This window comes from Bombus vosnesenskii, unplaced genomic scaffold (genome assembly GCF_011952255.1).
Source record: "Bombus vosnesenskii isolate JDL3184/JDL3185 unplaced genomic scaffold, Bvos_JDL3184-5_v1.1 scf7180000013339, whole genome shotgun sequence".
Classification (NCBI taxonomy): domain Eukaryota; kingdom Metazoa; phylum Arthropoda; class Insecta; order Hymenoptera; family Apidae; genus Bombus; species Bombus vosnesenskii.
Window position 1 is genome coordinate 1,517,818 of NW_022882976.1, and position 16,931 is coordinate 1,534,748.

The following is a 16,931-nucleotide window of genomic DNA, read 5'->3' on the forward strand; positions in this document are numbered from 1 at the left end:
TAGATCAATAAATACCAACTTAAAATCGATCAGATTCAAGTCATTTTTTCGAACGTGTTACAGGCTATTAATCAACTAATATTTGTACTAGTAAATTTTTGCATTTTTTAATGTGAAACCTATTATTTTTCTTCTGCTGCGATGCATATAATTCAAATATCGGAGATGGCTTCTTATTACTGCAAATGCTTCAATTTTTATGATACGACCGACTTTTATGATGACCATGCATATTCTTTAGCACACTTTTGCAATGTAAGGTTTCAAAACGAAGGCCTTTGTACCGAAATAAAAATATTTTACTTCTTTGCTTCTATGATCTTTATCGGTGAAAATAATACAAGAAACAATCTTCGTATTGCCGATATCGCTATAGCGGCGCTGAAGCACAAAGGGTTCTATCTTTATATTCTAATCTGATCATTCCGACCGTTCACGAGCTCGAAGAAGAAGAAAAAAATAAGCAAGGCTCGTTCTCAAACCGGAAGATTACTCGAATCTGATGAAAAGCTCATTAGCCCAACTAGGAATTAGAAACGCGTAACTAAAATGCATTTAATGATGGTTAGGCCCCATTTCTTTATCGAGTCATTAAGAACCAATTTCGGCGGCTCCTATTAATCATGTCAGTTCAGAGCGACTGGTCACGATGATATCTGTGATCACGGTTATTGAGTCGGCTCGCGTCGCGTTTAGAAATACCTACGTTACTTGACTCTGCATCGTAATTATTTCCAGCTTCTGTAATTTTGTGATTTCTATCGATCATTTGCCACTTTAATATTTAGCAATTAATAAACGTATTAAGAGTAGTGATCTCGCGTTCTTCTATTTATCTTTGGAGCACGAACGTTATTTTTATAACTTAAGAAACTTTGCATATCTTATACGCATATAACGCGTTGATCATCGATTATTAATTAAGCACATCAAACTATTAATCAAGAATGAGACGTGCGATATCGTATTTATCATAAAAATAAGAATCTGGAAAATGTAAATTTTACAAGCGTCTGTGTTATGCATCGATAGCGTATTGAATCGAAGCGTGCAGAATAATGTTTGTATCTTAAAAAGAAGTCAGTATTCCAACGTCTGCTTAAGTTCTCGCGGTGTATGTTCATTAATGATCCTCATTTTATTTTGTTCTTATTTCTGATGCACGAAGGATAATGCAAGCTGCGTGTCCGAGCGTCAGACTTGAAACGGCCGACGCAGCATCAAACCGGTTCACTGATATTAAACTATTTTCCCATATGACCAACGGCGGAAAAAATGATCGTTTCACGTTAAGTCGTGCCGATGTAATTGCCATACGACCAGTTTTCCTGTATTTATACCCACGGAGCCGCGACGTGGAATTTTACTTTAAGCTTCTCTAAACCGGTTCGATTTCCTGACATTTAATGGTTTCGTTGGTCGATTGAACGACAACAACCACTCTACGACTAATTTCAACGTCTATGTCGGAGCAGTGGGAACGACATTTATCATGTTGTCCATGGTCGCTCGACTCTACGAAATAAAACGTATATTGCGTATTAAGGTATAATCTCGTTTGCAGCCTTTTATTCTTACGCTATGGCGCGACTATATTCTTGCATCGACGGCAATTTGTATTTCCTCGAACAAAAAACAAAGCTCCATGATCGACCTAGATCTTAAATAAGGAATCTGAAGGAAAAGTACGAGTAACAAAGTATTTAAATTCTAATGCTTCTAAATATTGAAACACATTACTATATCGAGAACGTTTATACAATTTCATACTTTTATAGACATATAACTAAGGAAATGGGATCCGAATAAAGAAATGGGATAGCAATTTGTTTTGACTACTAAACATTACAAAAATACTTTACTTTGAATATTTTACATCTTAGAATTTACGTCTTAGAATATTATGTAGATTCTATAGGTTTTTGAACCTCGGAAGTTCTCATAAACACATAGACATTCACAGTCTATACGTTACTATGCTACTAAAAAAAATTCTCTAGATAGATCGTTTCTCAAATTTAACTCACATGTTTCACCGAAACACCTGATAATTCGTGACGAAACGATGCCTGATCGTTCGAAAGAATTTCGTCGATAATTGGAAAACAAAAGATCGAACTCTGGCTACATGTACAACGACTCATTCGATACAGAACTGCCCTCTTGGGTGAATAAACCCATATATATATATAAAGCATGGACATCCAGTCGGGCGAGCCATGCGATAAGATATAGGGAGACGGCGTACAAAGTCCCTTGGGACCAGTTGAGGTCTTAATTACTATCCTCTCAAACTGGAATGCTGCGTTATCATGCGGTTACTTCTGCTCGCTCGTGTATATGTCCACGGGTCCGACATTGAATTACACTTTCCTTTTTGGTTGGACCTTTCCAGCGGTCATCACCGTTGGATAAAGTGTTAATTACACGTGACACTCGAAGATTCTGAAAGACAAATAGGAATTAGGTATTTCCAAGTTTCGAACAGGTGAATAGAAACTTTGAAATAGAGCTATAGCATAAAATAAGAAAAAAAAGATATTGATGTACTTGCGAGTTGTGAAAGTTTTACCTTCTAGATTAAAGATAAAATTCATATTTAGAATTTAAATAATTTTACAGGAGATGATCCGATAAAAAGTCGTAAATTTAAGAGGAAAATTACAAAAGCAATGTAATTTGCACGAAACGATCGCTTTGAAGACTAATAGATAATTTTTCGCAATTTGACGTTCATTGATCGAACAATTAAAATCGTTCGCGAAACGGTATTTACACGACAAAGTAATTAATAAACTGTATATAGAGATAGGTGCAGCTTTGATCACAAGTACGATGCTTGTCACTGGCCAGCTTTAATAGACCACAGAGGAGCTATCTTGATATAATATCGTATCTATACATACTAGAACACATTTTAAGTATTTCTCTTATACAAACTTCATTTAACGCACAAAGTTCGCGTTAAAATCTATAAAGTGGAAAGGAGGTTTTTTTAAATAACCAAGGGGACTAGGATCGATAAAACTTCACCGATAACTGTAGAAATGGCTTTCTTTCTATTCATCGTAACCGATATCAACGACAACGTCGGCTATATCTGCTTGAACAAACGTAAATCCAGACAGGAAGGATCGGAGAAAATCTATATCGTTCCAGTTCTCTGGTCTCCATGCTCTGCACAATGCTGATAAATGCGCACTCAACAGAAGCGTGCACGATCAGGTCCAACGTCGGTAATAGACAGTTTACATTCAGCAATTCTGGTGAACAGCGAAACGTTTAGTAGCAGTAACCGATCGTTACACCTACCATCCATTTCCCGATATCCAGACCTCTCATGAGTTACTGAATCCTCGATCGGCTAACATGGAGGTACGAAAATTTACAGGCTAACGATCAAAGCCGTGCAAGAAACGGTAACATCGTGGAGCCGGATATCCGATTGTTTGTACGGTCACACATTCCAGTCGACTACACGGAATAACCCTTCTGTAAATGACTGGCGTAAACTGTCGTAAGGAACGGAAACAAAAAATGATTGCATGTATCCTCACGAAGCATGGATAAGTTACATCGACTATATCGCAATGAAAGATGGTTATTAAAACGATCGTAGCATATTCTAAGACGAAGTTCTGCAAGAACTCAGGTTGAATTGTCTACCTCGCGCCGGGAACGAAGTAAATCGGTTAAAACTTCGTCTTTCCCCCGCCTTGCTTAATTATGTTCCAGCTAGGCATGCATTATGTATTTCACTTTGTTGAAGACTTCGACCGCCTCTGGAAGTTTGTCTTCCGTTGGAACTTTCCTATGGAGTTTCCAATTGTAATGTACCACTTAAAATGAATTATCGATAACTTTCCCGAAAATCTCTTTGAAAGAAATGACAGTACCGGTGCGGCAATAGAAACGATCCAACTTTTCTTCGCGAGTCGTACGAGCAAAGAGGAAAGTTAACCGAAGAAAAATCGGAACTACGATACGAACACTTTGATATTTCGGTACGAATGATATCGGCCAACCGAACAACCAACCATCCTCTATTTTTACATCGGCCACGGGTGCACTTTGTGAATCGATCATCGATTCGTCGATCGGTATTCGAGCGTAACCAGGTGGAAGTCTTCAGGGAATTCTGAGTAACGGAGGATGTCGAAGAAAGCTTCTCGAAGATCAAGACATATATACGTACACACACGTTGGCATCACGCATCAAGCCATGCACACGTTCGATGTCTGGTATTCGAAGTTCTTCGAATTTTTAGCGGTTCACCGCTAACTAATGACGAACCAAGAGACATCAATGGAGCAGATGTAAGGAAGGGCCGTTTGGGTTTCAGGTGAAAAGCCTGGTTGCACGTGCATAGAACGGATCCCGGGTCGTTTTAGATGCAGCCAAGCGCAATTAAGCCACTTTGAAATGAGATAGGTTCGTTATTTTGATAGCCTTCTCGATGCTCGTCGATGCATCTATGATCGAGTCTGCTTTAGACATCGCGAAAACGGATTAAGCTACGCTGCACCGAACTTCCACGAAGTCGTGAAAAGTTTGCAGACTCCTTACGAGCGTTCCAAACGCTCGTTTTACGCTTGTAATTTGCTCGATGCTTGTAGTTGCTGAAGCGATGAAAAAAGAAAAACCGTCTGACAAACTGACGATAACGAAGTTAGAAGTTAAACGATTATTCACGTTTTAAAGATATAAGATATTATTTGAGTGAGTTTGATATTATTCAAATCTAAATTTTTTTAATTTTTAATTATAAAAGTAACTAAAGAAGAAACCTTCAAATAATCTTGAGAATATTTAGATGTGTAAATTCATGACAAAACGCCGAACGCGCACAAAGGTACAAACATTTTGGAACAAGCATAATATACGTCAGATAAAGGACGATGGTTTGCGGAAACAGAACTAAGGGTCAAACACGTCGGCATACGCGTACCAGTCTCGGTTCTCTTAGACATCATCTCGAGCATGTAATGCATCTATGGCCCTATGAAACCCAACCCTCTGCCCTAAATACATATCGCTCTTTGTTACCTATAAACACACCTGCTGTTCATGGACCTATACACAATTTGAAAAAGTTCTTTAGCCGTTGCTTCGTTCAATCGAGCCATTCTAAATATTTTGATTGACCAGTTCTTACAAATTTTTTTTCGATCTGATAGACAAGCTTCACACCTTTGGTTTACGTTAATCAAATTTGTTTTCTTAAACAAAACTATTTAAACATCCGAAAAGTTGCAAGTGATACAGTGTAAAAATTTAATTTTTGCAGTTTCGAACTTCAATTTTTAAATTATATATATTATCATAATTAAATTTAACGATAATTTTCGAACATAATGTTGAAATTTAATTAGATTCTTGACGAAGTACGTATGAGATGACAAGTTGTTTTGAAACTGTGCTGTGTGTGTAGAGACGAACGCGCTGGTTTGCATAAATAGAATTAATTACGAACACAGAACTTAGTTTTGCGGGATCGTCGTCACCTACCACTTCTCCTAATCGTTATTCCGGCTACATCACCAACATCTGCGCTTGTTATGTACGTATATCCAACATAGTTTCCACACAAATACGTTTTAAAATAAATACAAAAAATTCAGCTCATCGTAGAAATAGGATATATACGTTTAGTGAATTCTTCGTTCCTATTCATTAGGCTGAATTCACATTAGTACCCGTATTTCTGCTTGCGAAATAATTCTATTAAATTATATAGAATTTGCATATTGTATTAAACGAACATTGCATGTTTATAAAAGTACGTGTATTTAAATATTGGAAATATTAAAGCACTGGAATCACATAATATGAACATTGTTACAGCATATTGTAAAAATATTAAATATCGTCTTCCTTATACAATATGATATAATCACAATCCAACTACAAACAAAATAAATATAAACAATACTGAAACAATACTTTATAAGTCACAAGCTGTCAAATACAGTTATAAAATTGACATTTTGGATTCGTTAATTATTAATTTAAGTATTAACAATAAGTAATATTAAATTTTATGTAATGAAATATTTACTTGATTGAGTACATTAGAAATTAACAGTTTATATATATCACGAAACAAGTAATCAATAAATTATTAACCATCCCCTCTACCATCCTTATTTTCTCCTATTATTGCATCTAATTTTTCTTCATTATGATTATTCGATAATTTACTGTTCTGTATCGTATCACCGCGACATAAATCATCGAAATTTTCCCGAATATCACTATCTGTCACAATAGTTTCTTCTGCGCAATAATCTTTTAAAGCTGGTAAGGCGTTCGATTGCTTGACTTTCGGAACATCTTCTATTTGCGGTACGTCGGTACCATGAGTTACCTAAAAAAAGTTTTGAGTTTTTAAACAACTACATACAAAAGATTTATAATTAAATCTGGGATAAATTTAGTTAAAAACAAAAACATTCCAAATAAAACCAAGGGAATTATATATTACCTTAAGAATTATCTGTACAGGTTCTCGGTTTTCTAGACTGTGTAATGAATTACCTTTTCCATTTTTTCTCTCATGGCTAATTCCAAATCTTAATAATGGTCCTAAGCCTAAATTAAATGATGCTCCAGACAGAAAGAATGGTATCATTATTATAACAAAACCTATACATATGTACAGCATACATTTTATTATCCATCCATATGTCCAAGGTAGATTATCTAAAAGATTAAATGAAATTATTAAATCAACTGAATTATTAGGATGTAACTATGAATAAAACTTATCAATTACCTGTAGCATTATTTATAAAGCCAGATATAACAGTTCCTATGTGCGTAACTGGATGAAGAACAACGGTAGTAATAAAATGTGATAATGCAAATGCAGGTGTAATTTTTAGTTTTGGATTAGACATTACTGTTTCATAATATTGCTCACAATCATCCTTAGCTACAACGATAGAAAGATGACAGTAACCTTCCAGAGCATTTTTCAATGTACCAAAATAATATATACTTACAAAAGAATGAAATAAACTTGTGCCACAAATTCATCTTATCGGGTTGACACGAAATTGGTATGTCTGAAAATTTCATTTGTGCAGCAACAGACTTAATTTCGGCTTCCTTAAAAGAACAAATATACTTAAGAAATAATATTCTTTTAAAACTAAAATAAAATTATAAGTTAATGTTATTTACCTTTATAAGCTGCCACCAAGTCATAAAAAAGCTCAATATGAATATAATTTGTATAATACACAAAATAGGAAATCTTTGGCTACGTCTCATCATTTTAAATGTCAAACAAGCCATTATCATTGTAAATAAGATTATAGCTCCATCTGGCTAAAATATTAAATCAATAAAATTCTTTTCGTATAAATATATAAACCACAAATATAATTAAACAAAACCAATATTCTTACATATTCTTGTACTGTTTTAAGTATTGTGCCAAAACCTTTGTGCAATACATCAAATATATGTACAGCTTCAAACATATAATTATATCGAGGTTCCTGTATTATATTACTCAGAATTTCATCAATTTCTCTTAAAGATGTTTTATGAATTTGAAAATTTCTAAGTATTTCCATTTGAGAATGGGATACCTCAATCTCTAATATTCCTGTTATTGATACTTCATTCTCATTCTGTTTCCAAAAAGCAAAATACATTCTTCTTGAACATGTTTGAGAAATTACACCACAAATAATATTAGCCTTTTACCTCTATGCGAATATTTGATAATAATAGATTAATAAGACGCTTATAAAAGATCGCCTCGTGGCTACTATAATTATTTTCATGTTCAAGAGGTTCCAACTTGTTTTCAGCTTTGGTGATTTCTTGTACCATATCTTTTCTACTGAAAAAGTTAATACTTATAGCATTTACAACAACTGAATATACATTTTATACATACATGTCCATGTTTATTTCTTTATCCATTGTTTTACTGTGCTTATCATAAAAAAATGAATATGGATCTATTAGTTCTTCTGAGTTCCTGTAAAATTATGTATTGTTTAATTTATACATATAATAATATAAATTTCTCCTAATTTTAGATGTAAAAAGAACTTATTAATATTCTTACTCTATATTTTCAAAGTAGTTTTCATCTTCACAATATACAATTAAGATGATTGCAAGGATATGAATCAATAAGAAAATAAATTCGTTTGGAGGCTTCATTCTAAAGAAAAATAGAAATGTTAAACACAATATTTTCACCAGTTCGTGTCGTGTATCAGTTCACTGAAAACGCAGTTCTAAAAATATTGGTGCGTCAATTGTCTCGTAACCTATCTTTTACCTTTTATCGAATGTACTCTGCATGCACACATGTATATCAAAGATTCATATTTTAATGAAGCATGATTAATATATTAAATTTATATTTACAACAAGTGGTTGAATTTAAATCACAAAATTCGGTAAATCACACACATGGAGCAGTGATACCATACTAGGGTAACATAAAAACACCACCACATATGAAAACGTATAAAAATATGATGAACTTTAATTTATCAAGCATGAAATTATTGCCTTTTTTGTTTGTCATTTAATGTCTTTGGCGCGTAAAATCCAAAAATACAAGTCTTAATTTTAAGAATCTAATGGTTTAAAAGTTATGCGTATGTAACATTTTTAACGTATTTCACGCGTTACTCTGACACCATGGTGGCTCCAATCCATCATTCGTTCAATGAGTAGAATCGCTGGCTGCACACAAATATACATGAGTATCGGCCATTTTACGGCGGGATTTTGATTTTCGTAAATATCGGATTAGATTCAATTTCATTCTATCCTCTACGAGAATACAAGCTAATATTTGGCGAAGTTTAATTCAATGCTCATTTGTATCGACCAATCAAATGATTGATAAGAGTAATATGGCATCGTGCTAACCTGTAAAATACAGTAAAAATGCGTATCTTACATATGCATAATTTTTGAACCGTTGGATTTCTAAAGTTCAGGTTTGCATTTTTGAATCCTACGCGTTGAAAATCATTAAGTAACAAATAAAAAAGAACAAGTAATTTTATATCCGACAAACCGAAGTTAAATCATTTAATATGCTACGACATTATATTGTACTTGCAACATACATGAAAAAACTTCGCAATCTCATTTCAATCTAAGTATTCTTTAGACTTTTTTGTTATACAACATGTAAATCTAAAAATCAATATAATCAATTTATATACGGTGAATACAGAATAACATTGAAAACGATGCCACAAATATTACTTTATTTTTTTACTGTATAAAGACTTTGTTATATATACCATATACATTACATATACTTCATTTTCTAATAATATATTTTACTATTAATGGCCGAGTTTAAAATATGGTATTTAATCTTTCCCTAACATTGCACATTATCAGTGCATTTAAGCAGGGAAGTAAACAAAAAATTACTATTAAACGTGCCAATTTTGAACATACGATACTATATTTGGTTTTAATCATAACTGATAAACCATAACTACTACATATTAATTTATTCCCATTATTCATTTATTGCCTATAATTAATCGTACAAAAATTCTATAAATATTCTAAATATTTATTCATTAATATTATGATATTATAATATTTGAATCATTATATAAAAAATGTTAAAGAGAAATGTATCTTACACTTTTATAACTAGATAGTCAATAAAATTACTTATAAAAATATTATTTAAATAGTTTGAGTACAATTATTTTTTAGATGTTATACTTTTATTATAAGAATTTGGCACTTTGTATTAAATATGATAACATATTTCATATTTTTATACATTTAAATATTTAATATTTAAAATACGTTATTTTATCTATATAATTTTTTGATTTGTGACGCATTGCCTACAGTAAATAGATTGCAGTGCAAGTGCAATGTAGTGCATTCTTATGTGGATAAAATTTTGATTCAAGGTAATTTAATCTGAATATTACAATGGAAGTATTAAATCATTTTGGCAATATTGATGAAAGGTATGCTTTTCATTGATTTTATAATTTTGTAAAATGTTTTTTTTACCATAATATAATCATAAAAATAAAATAATGACATATTCTTAATAGAATGTTTCTGTTGATTTCTATGAACTTAAAAAAGATATGTAAAATAATTTATTTTTTTTTTAACATATGAATTTATATTTATGTTTCGTAAAATCAAATGTATATTTTTATACCATATGAAAATTGGAAAACAAATGTCTGACGTATAAGGTTATTTCATACCACATTTTTCCGTGTATGCTTTTGTAAGTATATAATGTTTTATAGTGTGGATGAAAATACAATTAGCAATGACAATGTCGGCGTAGTTTTAGAAGAAGCAGAAATAATAGATTGCGACACAGAAATAGAAACAGTAACAGAAGAAGATAATATTCAGTATCAATTATGTGAAGTAAATAGAAATGATAATGCAGTGGCGTACCGTGTGGTACAAGTTGGTGATAATCATACAAATAACACTGAATTATCAATAGCTGCACCTATAAATAATACAGTTCAAGTCTTGACATCACCTATAAATGGTCAGTTCTATGTACTTAGTAATAGTAATGAAGTAGTTACCTCAGAAACTACAAGAACAGTTGCACCACGTGTTAAACTTCAAATAGATAATCCACAAAATATCCTTACTACCATCAAAAAGGTAGAATAATTTATGTGATTTATATCTAATTGAAATTGCTGAATGATATTAATTATTACTCTATATAATATCATATAGAGAGATGAAAGAAGAAGGGTAACACATAATGAAGTTGAAAGACGCCGTAGGGATAAAATTAATAATTGGATTTCAAAATTGGGGAAGCTCTTACCTGAGTGTGAACAAAGTTCAACAGGAGATGGAGATGTAAAAACCAATTTTGAGTTACAGGTAATATAGTACATATTTTTTATACATCTAAGTCCTATACATCATGCACTGGTTTTTTTTTTATTATTTTTATGGTATTTTAGTTCAAAGTATTAGGTTGTCCGATAAGTCTTTTTGTTTTATAAGGAAATAAAGGATGTACAACATTTTCTGTTTTATATTATTTTATCGAATTGCGTATGATCCATTTTGTTCTGTCAAACTATAAATCACAACGTTCGACAGATTAGGTTTCATCTTTCTATAAAGATGCGTTGTTGTAAAAGACATATGTATGTCTAATACATATTGATGTTTTATGTTTACAGAGTAAAGGAGGAATTCTAGCAAGGGCATGCCAGTACATTACAGAATTACGAGATGTTCAAGAAAGTTTCTCACAAAGTTTAGATGAAAATGCTCAATTGTTAGAAGAAGCTAGAACCCTAAGGCAAGTGGTAAATCAGTTGAGGAAAGAGAATACTGAATTAAAAGCTCAAATTGCAAAAAGTACTACATACATACTAGGTACCTAATTTTCATGAATACATATAATAAATAGTAATAGATATGGTCTTTTTTTATTAAATATCTTTTCCTTAAGTATGATTTTATTTAAAGTATACTACCTTTAGTAGTACTTGTGAAAAGTAATGTGTAGGACATATATATAATTCAGTGCAATAAAATAATAATGATGTAGTAATTATAAAATGTTTATTTACATATATTTAACTGAGTATATATTTATATTTTGAAAACAATTGTAAACATTATGTAATTTCAACTGTACATATCATAAACGATAATTATTTATAACGTGAACAATCGAGCAAAAAGGGTAATTTATTATTAAATCATTAAATTAAATATACAAATATACAAAACATTGTGCTATTAATCAATAATTAATCTTTATCCAAAATTTATATGTCATTCGATTTTAAAGTTCCTTATGGCCTAGAACATGTCGAAGTTTGCGCTAACGAAGAGTTCTACAATATTTACACTTATAAAGTACAATACCTAATTATTTACATGAAACAAAGCGATACAAACATTATTGTATCAGTTTTTTTTTTTCAAATTTACGAAAATGGAACGTTCACGTGCATATTAATAACTCACAATTATAAAATATGGCAATCATCAATATGCACGCACAACTATTTATGTTAAATATAAGGGAAAATATATGCGTTCACATACATATGCAACAGCCTAAACTGTTATTACTGTAACGCCTAGTAATATTATTGCTTCAAAGCACATCATTTTGACGTTTGTGCAAAGTCTGTTTTAGTATTTTCAGAGTAACAATACAAATTTATTAATTCCTAACTATAGAAAGGATATATATTGAATTATTAATTACTTTATGCGTCTTTAACAAGATATAGTCAATGTAAAGAATAAACCATTGCTATGTTGAAACTTCTTTTTTTTATTTTGTAACTAATGTATCTTGCGAATATTTGTAATATTACTCTGATAATTTACAGAAGTTTTATTTCTTTATTGATGTTAGTAAAATTCAATGAATGGAAAGTTCTAAATTGTGCAATATGCGATATTATCGTTTCAGCGTTTATAATTAACATGTGATATTTCTCTCCTTATGTTTAGTCACATTGGCCATTATAGTTGGCCTTATATAACAATGCTTACAGAGAAATTGCGCTCGAACAAATAAATTTGTCCTATAAAAATAACTCTTAAATGAATTAGGTTCAGCAACAAATGTATCGCTTCTAGTCTAAACATCAATGGTTAATGGTTTCTGTACAGTTGAGTAGGAATCTTTCTCTTTCATTTTGTCATCATATTGTCCTCGTCATATAGTAAATACAATGCCAGGAAATAAGCAAAAATATACTTCTGTGTATTGTTTATATTTCACAAGTATTTTCTTCTTTTTTCTGCAAAATTGCGATCGAAGATAGAATAACAATTATTTTTTTTTATGAACATATATTTCGAAAAATATATATGCATTAAGACGATGAAAAGTGTCAGAAACGAACAAAAAAAATATTTAGTAAACATATTGGCAGTGTTAAAAACTTTCACAATTGATGGATCAGCTTTTTTGAAACGTTAATTGAATTGTACTCGATGAAGAATTACAGTGTGCACGTTTCCATTATTTTTTACATACAAAACACAGAGGTTTTTGCTGACTGGCTTTCATCGTAATATTCTCGTAACATTTTTCTGTACAAGAGTAGAAAAACTTGAAAGATATCTCAGATGATTTTTTTCCGTTTAGAAACTGCTACAGCAGCAGTAGAAAACAAGCTTGATATGCGAGTATTTACATGTTTAGGTGGTACCTATATCATTAATACTGTCGCTCCATATTCGACGTAGAAATATAATTCTTCGTCCATTTACCAAAAATTTAAAACCTTCGTACAAACTACGATGAGTATTATGGTTTACTGCTTTAGATGAAATGACGATAATTTTAGGCAGTAAAAGGGCGTACCGTGAAACAAGTTAAGATTCTTTTCTTTTTTTATGATACTATGTACTGTGATACGTTTTGCTTCACTGAGAGAAAATTTCAAAGTATGATATTTGTGTCAACGTTGTTTCTCTTTATTTCAATGTGCGTACTAGAGGAGACTATCTAAGTGGTTATCAAACCAATAATGCAGGTGGAAGGTCTTTCATTCTGCAGTAATAAATATATCTACTTTTAGCGAAATTCTGTTACGCTTTGACTATATTTTTCTCTCAGTGCTACTCTCCGTACCTATTTGCTCAAGCATTTCTCAATCAGTCTTTATTACCATAAAAAACACGTGGCCACTGCTAATCCATTCATTGCTTACAACGTACAAGCGGTTGCATTCCGATAATGCTAAAGTTTTATCACTGGTGTTTTATGTGATTCCGTGATAAGAGTGACTAGTACTTTCTCTTTAGTACCGCAAAAGCTCGCTATCGGCTTTACGCATAATATTCATATATATCTAATAGTAAGTGCATTAATTTTTTTAGTTTATGCAAGCTTTTTTTCTTCAATAATATTTTCTATTTCGTCCCGCCTCAATACTTATCGCTTTGCCTTTAATAAGTTCAAACTTTCCGCACGTTATTCTTTTCCATTTTGTAATATTGTTCGTTTCGTCTAAACGTTGCTTATATGAATTTATAATTACGCTTAATTAGTAATATTTCTTGCGGTTATACTTTGAACAAACAACGGTTATCATTTTTCTGAAAACAACTAAGTGATAATACCTTGTCACTCCGTGATTGCAGTGATCTGTGTGATTGTAAGACGACAGAGCATAGAATCTAGAAGAATCCTCTTCGAGGCAGTGAAATAAATATCGCTAACGATATCGACAAAGTTATACTTCCTTTTTATCGAACTGCGTGTGATTTAAATTAAACGAGAATAACTACATTCGGACCGACGAAAATCGTAGCGTTTTGCTTACCCTTTTAACAGGACGTACCGATATTGTTGAATCGACAACGACTAAGAGATAAAACTTAACGATTAGATAAATAAAATACCTTCGTTCCATACACGTGACAAGCGCTTGTTATCGTTTGCTTTCGTACAGATTAAAACGAATACGATGTCCGTTTGTTTATTCAAATATTCTTAAATGTCGAAACATTGAAGAAAATCCGAATAAATCTCGATGTGAAGAAATTTTCTGAGAAATGTTTTTTGAACGACAAGTAATTTGTGAATCACGGTTGTGAAGCAACGATTAAGCGCTTCTTGTCAGACTTTCACAAGTCAATGTATGGTACGAAGGTAGGCCTGTCTCAGGACGGCTGAAGTCGCGTGTTTTTCTTGCTGCTACCGAATGTGAACCAAGTGCCAACTTTACGTCCTAACGAGTTTGTGGTGGCTTGCCCAACCATTGTAGGCATTTCGTAAGCCGACTCTCTTTTGTACGTTTTGTCTGTAATTATTCAATCCAGACAATTGTAATAATATCATAAGTTTAAAGTACTTATTGTAAAGGCTCAGACAATAATTATTTTACGTACTGCGAGGTTTAATTGGCGGTCTGTTCTGCTGTCTCGTTGCTGCGATCCTAGCCAATTGCCTGGCCGCAGCAGGGAACTCCAATCCGTCATTTCTGTCCTGAGCAACCAGTCTCCTTTCCTCGGCCATGGCTGCCAACCATCGGCGCTTTTCTTCCGCTGTGCGACAGCAGAATAACAACCACTTATCTCGAACACAACTGTATACTTTCAAACAATGCCTTACTGTTACACCTAGTTGGTGGTCTGTGAACAAACCATTAACAATTTACGATTGAAATATTAAAAATAAAACTAGAATTAGATGATGTATTAATGACACACGGTTTGAAAATTTACCTTTCCCATCGGGAACATCGATCACTTCACTCGTGTCGAGATAAATTCGTCCTTTGTACACATAGGTATTTCGCTTTAAGATATCCTTCTTACAATACACTAACTGGTGGTCGAATAGGAAAAGTGTGATATTATTTGTCCACATGCCGGTAGTAACTCTCACAGCTTCTCCTTGATAAATTAATTGCGACGAAACTTCTATGAGATCTTCACCCTATAGTATTAATAAAAGATATTAAAGTATAACACCATCGAAATAAGTGAGGGCTTCGAAATAATATTATACAAATAAATTTCATTATATCTCTAGGATTCCTACCTCCCATCCTTCCACCCTTAGTTGCCATGCAGCAAGTTTTTCTAGGCTCTCCATCCGTCTCTTTCTTTCGTTAATCAAAACCGCAACATCTCGCATCGCTTCTAGAGCTTCCTGAATCTTATGGTAATCTGGATGATCGGTTTTCGTATATTTCAGTAATTCTGCCAATTGGAGTGGATACTTGCATATCCGTTGCACTGGTGTCAATAAATATCCGTCCAAAGGAATTTCTATCAGCCCTCTCATTAACCTGCAGGCTTCGAAGAACTTGCTATAACGATTATGTTGGTATAACTCCTGTAAAGTGGCGGTAGCCATCGGATGACTGTTGCAGTACTCCGAATACATACGAAATCCCGCTCTCTGAAACAATTTTTAATATCATAAAATTAAAGCAAACATTGTTATTGAAAGAAATATCTAATGGATATTAAATAATTTTGATGTCCTTACATGATTTAGAAAACATTCACCGACGCAGCTCTTGTACGGAGCACTCCAGTCGATTCTAGTTTCCAGATCCTTCAAGAATTCAGATTGGAAGTCCAACAGTTCCTCGAGATTGATGAAAATCGTTTCTATCTGCTCGTCTGTAAACATATCCGTGCGCCGTCGACATTCGGCTATGTAACCCTCCGCAACATCCCTCAGTATTTTAACGAAATCCCTTTCGGTTTGAACTAGTTCACGAACTACGCTCGTTCTGACTTGTTCATTTGATAACAGCGAAACACTGGTACGTCTTCTTAGTTGCGAATTTGACGCGCCTCCAGAGGCCATCGCCGCCAAACAATCCTCGACAGTATCTTCTTGGCTTACGCGTAACTGAAGACAAAGTTCAATACAATTCATTGCAATTCCACAGTCATTTTGATTCATGAATGAATCGATAAAAGTCATAACTTTCGCTAATAAGTATACATAATTACTTGTAAAATTTTGCTTTATTTTTTATTTCAGCTAAAATAGTAGTGATTGCTTTAAAGTGAGAAATATTATATTAATCGAAATTTCTAATATTTTTAGTGTAAAAATCTTAAGAAAAATTGGTCACATACCCTAACAAATGCAGCCGGGAACCAGCCATGTTCTCCTCTACAACTGCCCCACCACCAGTCTTTGTCCAGGTTGTCCAAAACTTCGATTACATCGCCAGCGCGAAAAGCTAGCTCCTCTGGTTCCATCGCCACGTGGTCCCAAACAGCTTCAGCCAGGATTACAACTTCTTCGTCCATCGTCTGCTCGAAGGATTTCTTTCTGTCCGTCAAAGAGGCGATGGAGGATTCCGAATCAGACATCATTTCATCGTCGGACGTTCCGCCTCTTCCATCTTGTTCGTCCTCAGACAGGACGTTTCCACCGGGCAACCTCGCGCCTGAT

At 33.0% G+C, this 16,931-nt stretch overlaps 3 protein-coding genes across 13 annotated transcripts in view; 1 reads left to right on the forward strand and 2 right to left on the reverse strand.

Moving 5' to 3' along the window:
- Positions 1-5,764: 5,764 nt before the first annotated feature.
- Positions 5,765-8,715, reverse strand: LOC117236045 (chloride channel CLIC-like protein 1). 4 transcript variants are annotated; one of them, XM_033498641.1, is made up of 10 exons: positions 8,307-8,715; positions 8,088-8,205; positions 7,914-7,997; positions 7,718-7,853; positions 7,414-7,641; positions 7,187-7,333; positions 7,006-7,111; positions 6,777-6,935; positions 6,486-6,703; positions 5,765-6,368 (listed from the first exon to the last, which is right to left on the reverse strand). In XM_033498641.1, the coding sequence occupies exons 1-10, from the start codon at positions 8,335-8,337 to the stop codon at positions 6,123-6,125; spliced, it is 1,473 nt and encodes a 490-aa protein (XP_033354532.1). In that variant the 5' UTR covers positions 8,338-8,715; the 3' UTR covers positions 5,765-6,122. The 4 variants fall into 4 exon arrangements, with proteins under 4 accessions (XP_033354532.1, XP_033354534.1, XP_033354533.1 ...); XM_033498643.1 differs by having other exon boundaries at positions 6,539-6,703; positions 7,718-7,856; XM_033498642.1 differs by having other exon boundaries at positions 7,718-7,856; positions 8,088-8,186; positions 8,307-8,714.
- Positions 8,716-9,832: 1,117 nt separating this feature from the next.
- Positions 9,833-11,794, forward strand: LOC117236047 (upstream stimulatory factor 1-like). Its single transcript, XM_033498645.1, has 4 exons — positions 9,833-9,990; positions 10,288-10,666; positions 10,745-10,897; positions 11,206-11,794. The coding sequence occupies exons 1-4, from the start codon at positions 9,953-9,955 to the stop codon at positions 11,410-11,412; spliced, it is 777 nt and encodes a 258-aa protein (XP_033354536.1). The 5' UTR covers positions 9,833-9,952; the 3' UTR covers positions 11,413-11,794.
- Positions 11,795-11,976: 182 nt separating this feature from the next.
- Positions 11,977-16,931, reverse strand: part of LOC117236044 (serine-rich adhesin for platelets) — a 134,693-nt gene continuing 129,738 nt past the window's right edge. For 6 of the 8 annotated variants that reach the window (XM_033498639.1, XM_033498631.1, XM_033498637.1 and 3 more), the window contains 6 exons: positions 16,610-16,926; positions 16,005-16,376; positions 15,552-15,914; positions 15,233-15,446; positions 14,897-15,139; positions 11,977-14,808 (listed from right to left, as the gene is read on the reverse strand). In XM_033498639.1, coding sequence (XP_033354530.1) covers positions 14,669-14,808; positions 14,897-15,139; positions 15,233-15,446; positions 15,552-15,914; positions 16,005-16,376; positions 16,610-16,926 — 1,649 coding nt within the window. In that variant the 3' untranslated portion in view covers positions 11,977-14,668. The remainder of the gene's footprint in view (positions 14,809-14,896; positions 15,140-15,232; positions 15,447-15,551; positions 15,915-16,004; positions 16,377-16,609; positions 16,927-16,931) is intronic. The other 2 variants (XM_033498633.1, XM_033498632.1) reach the window with 1 other exon arrangement.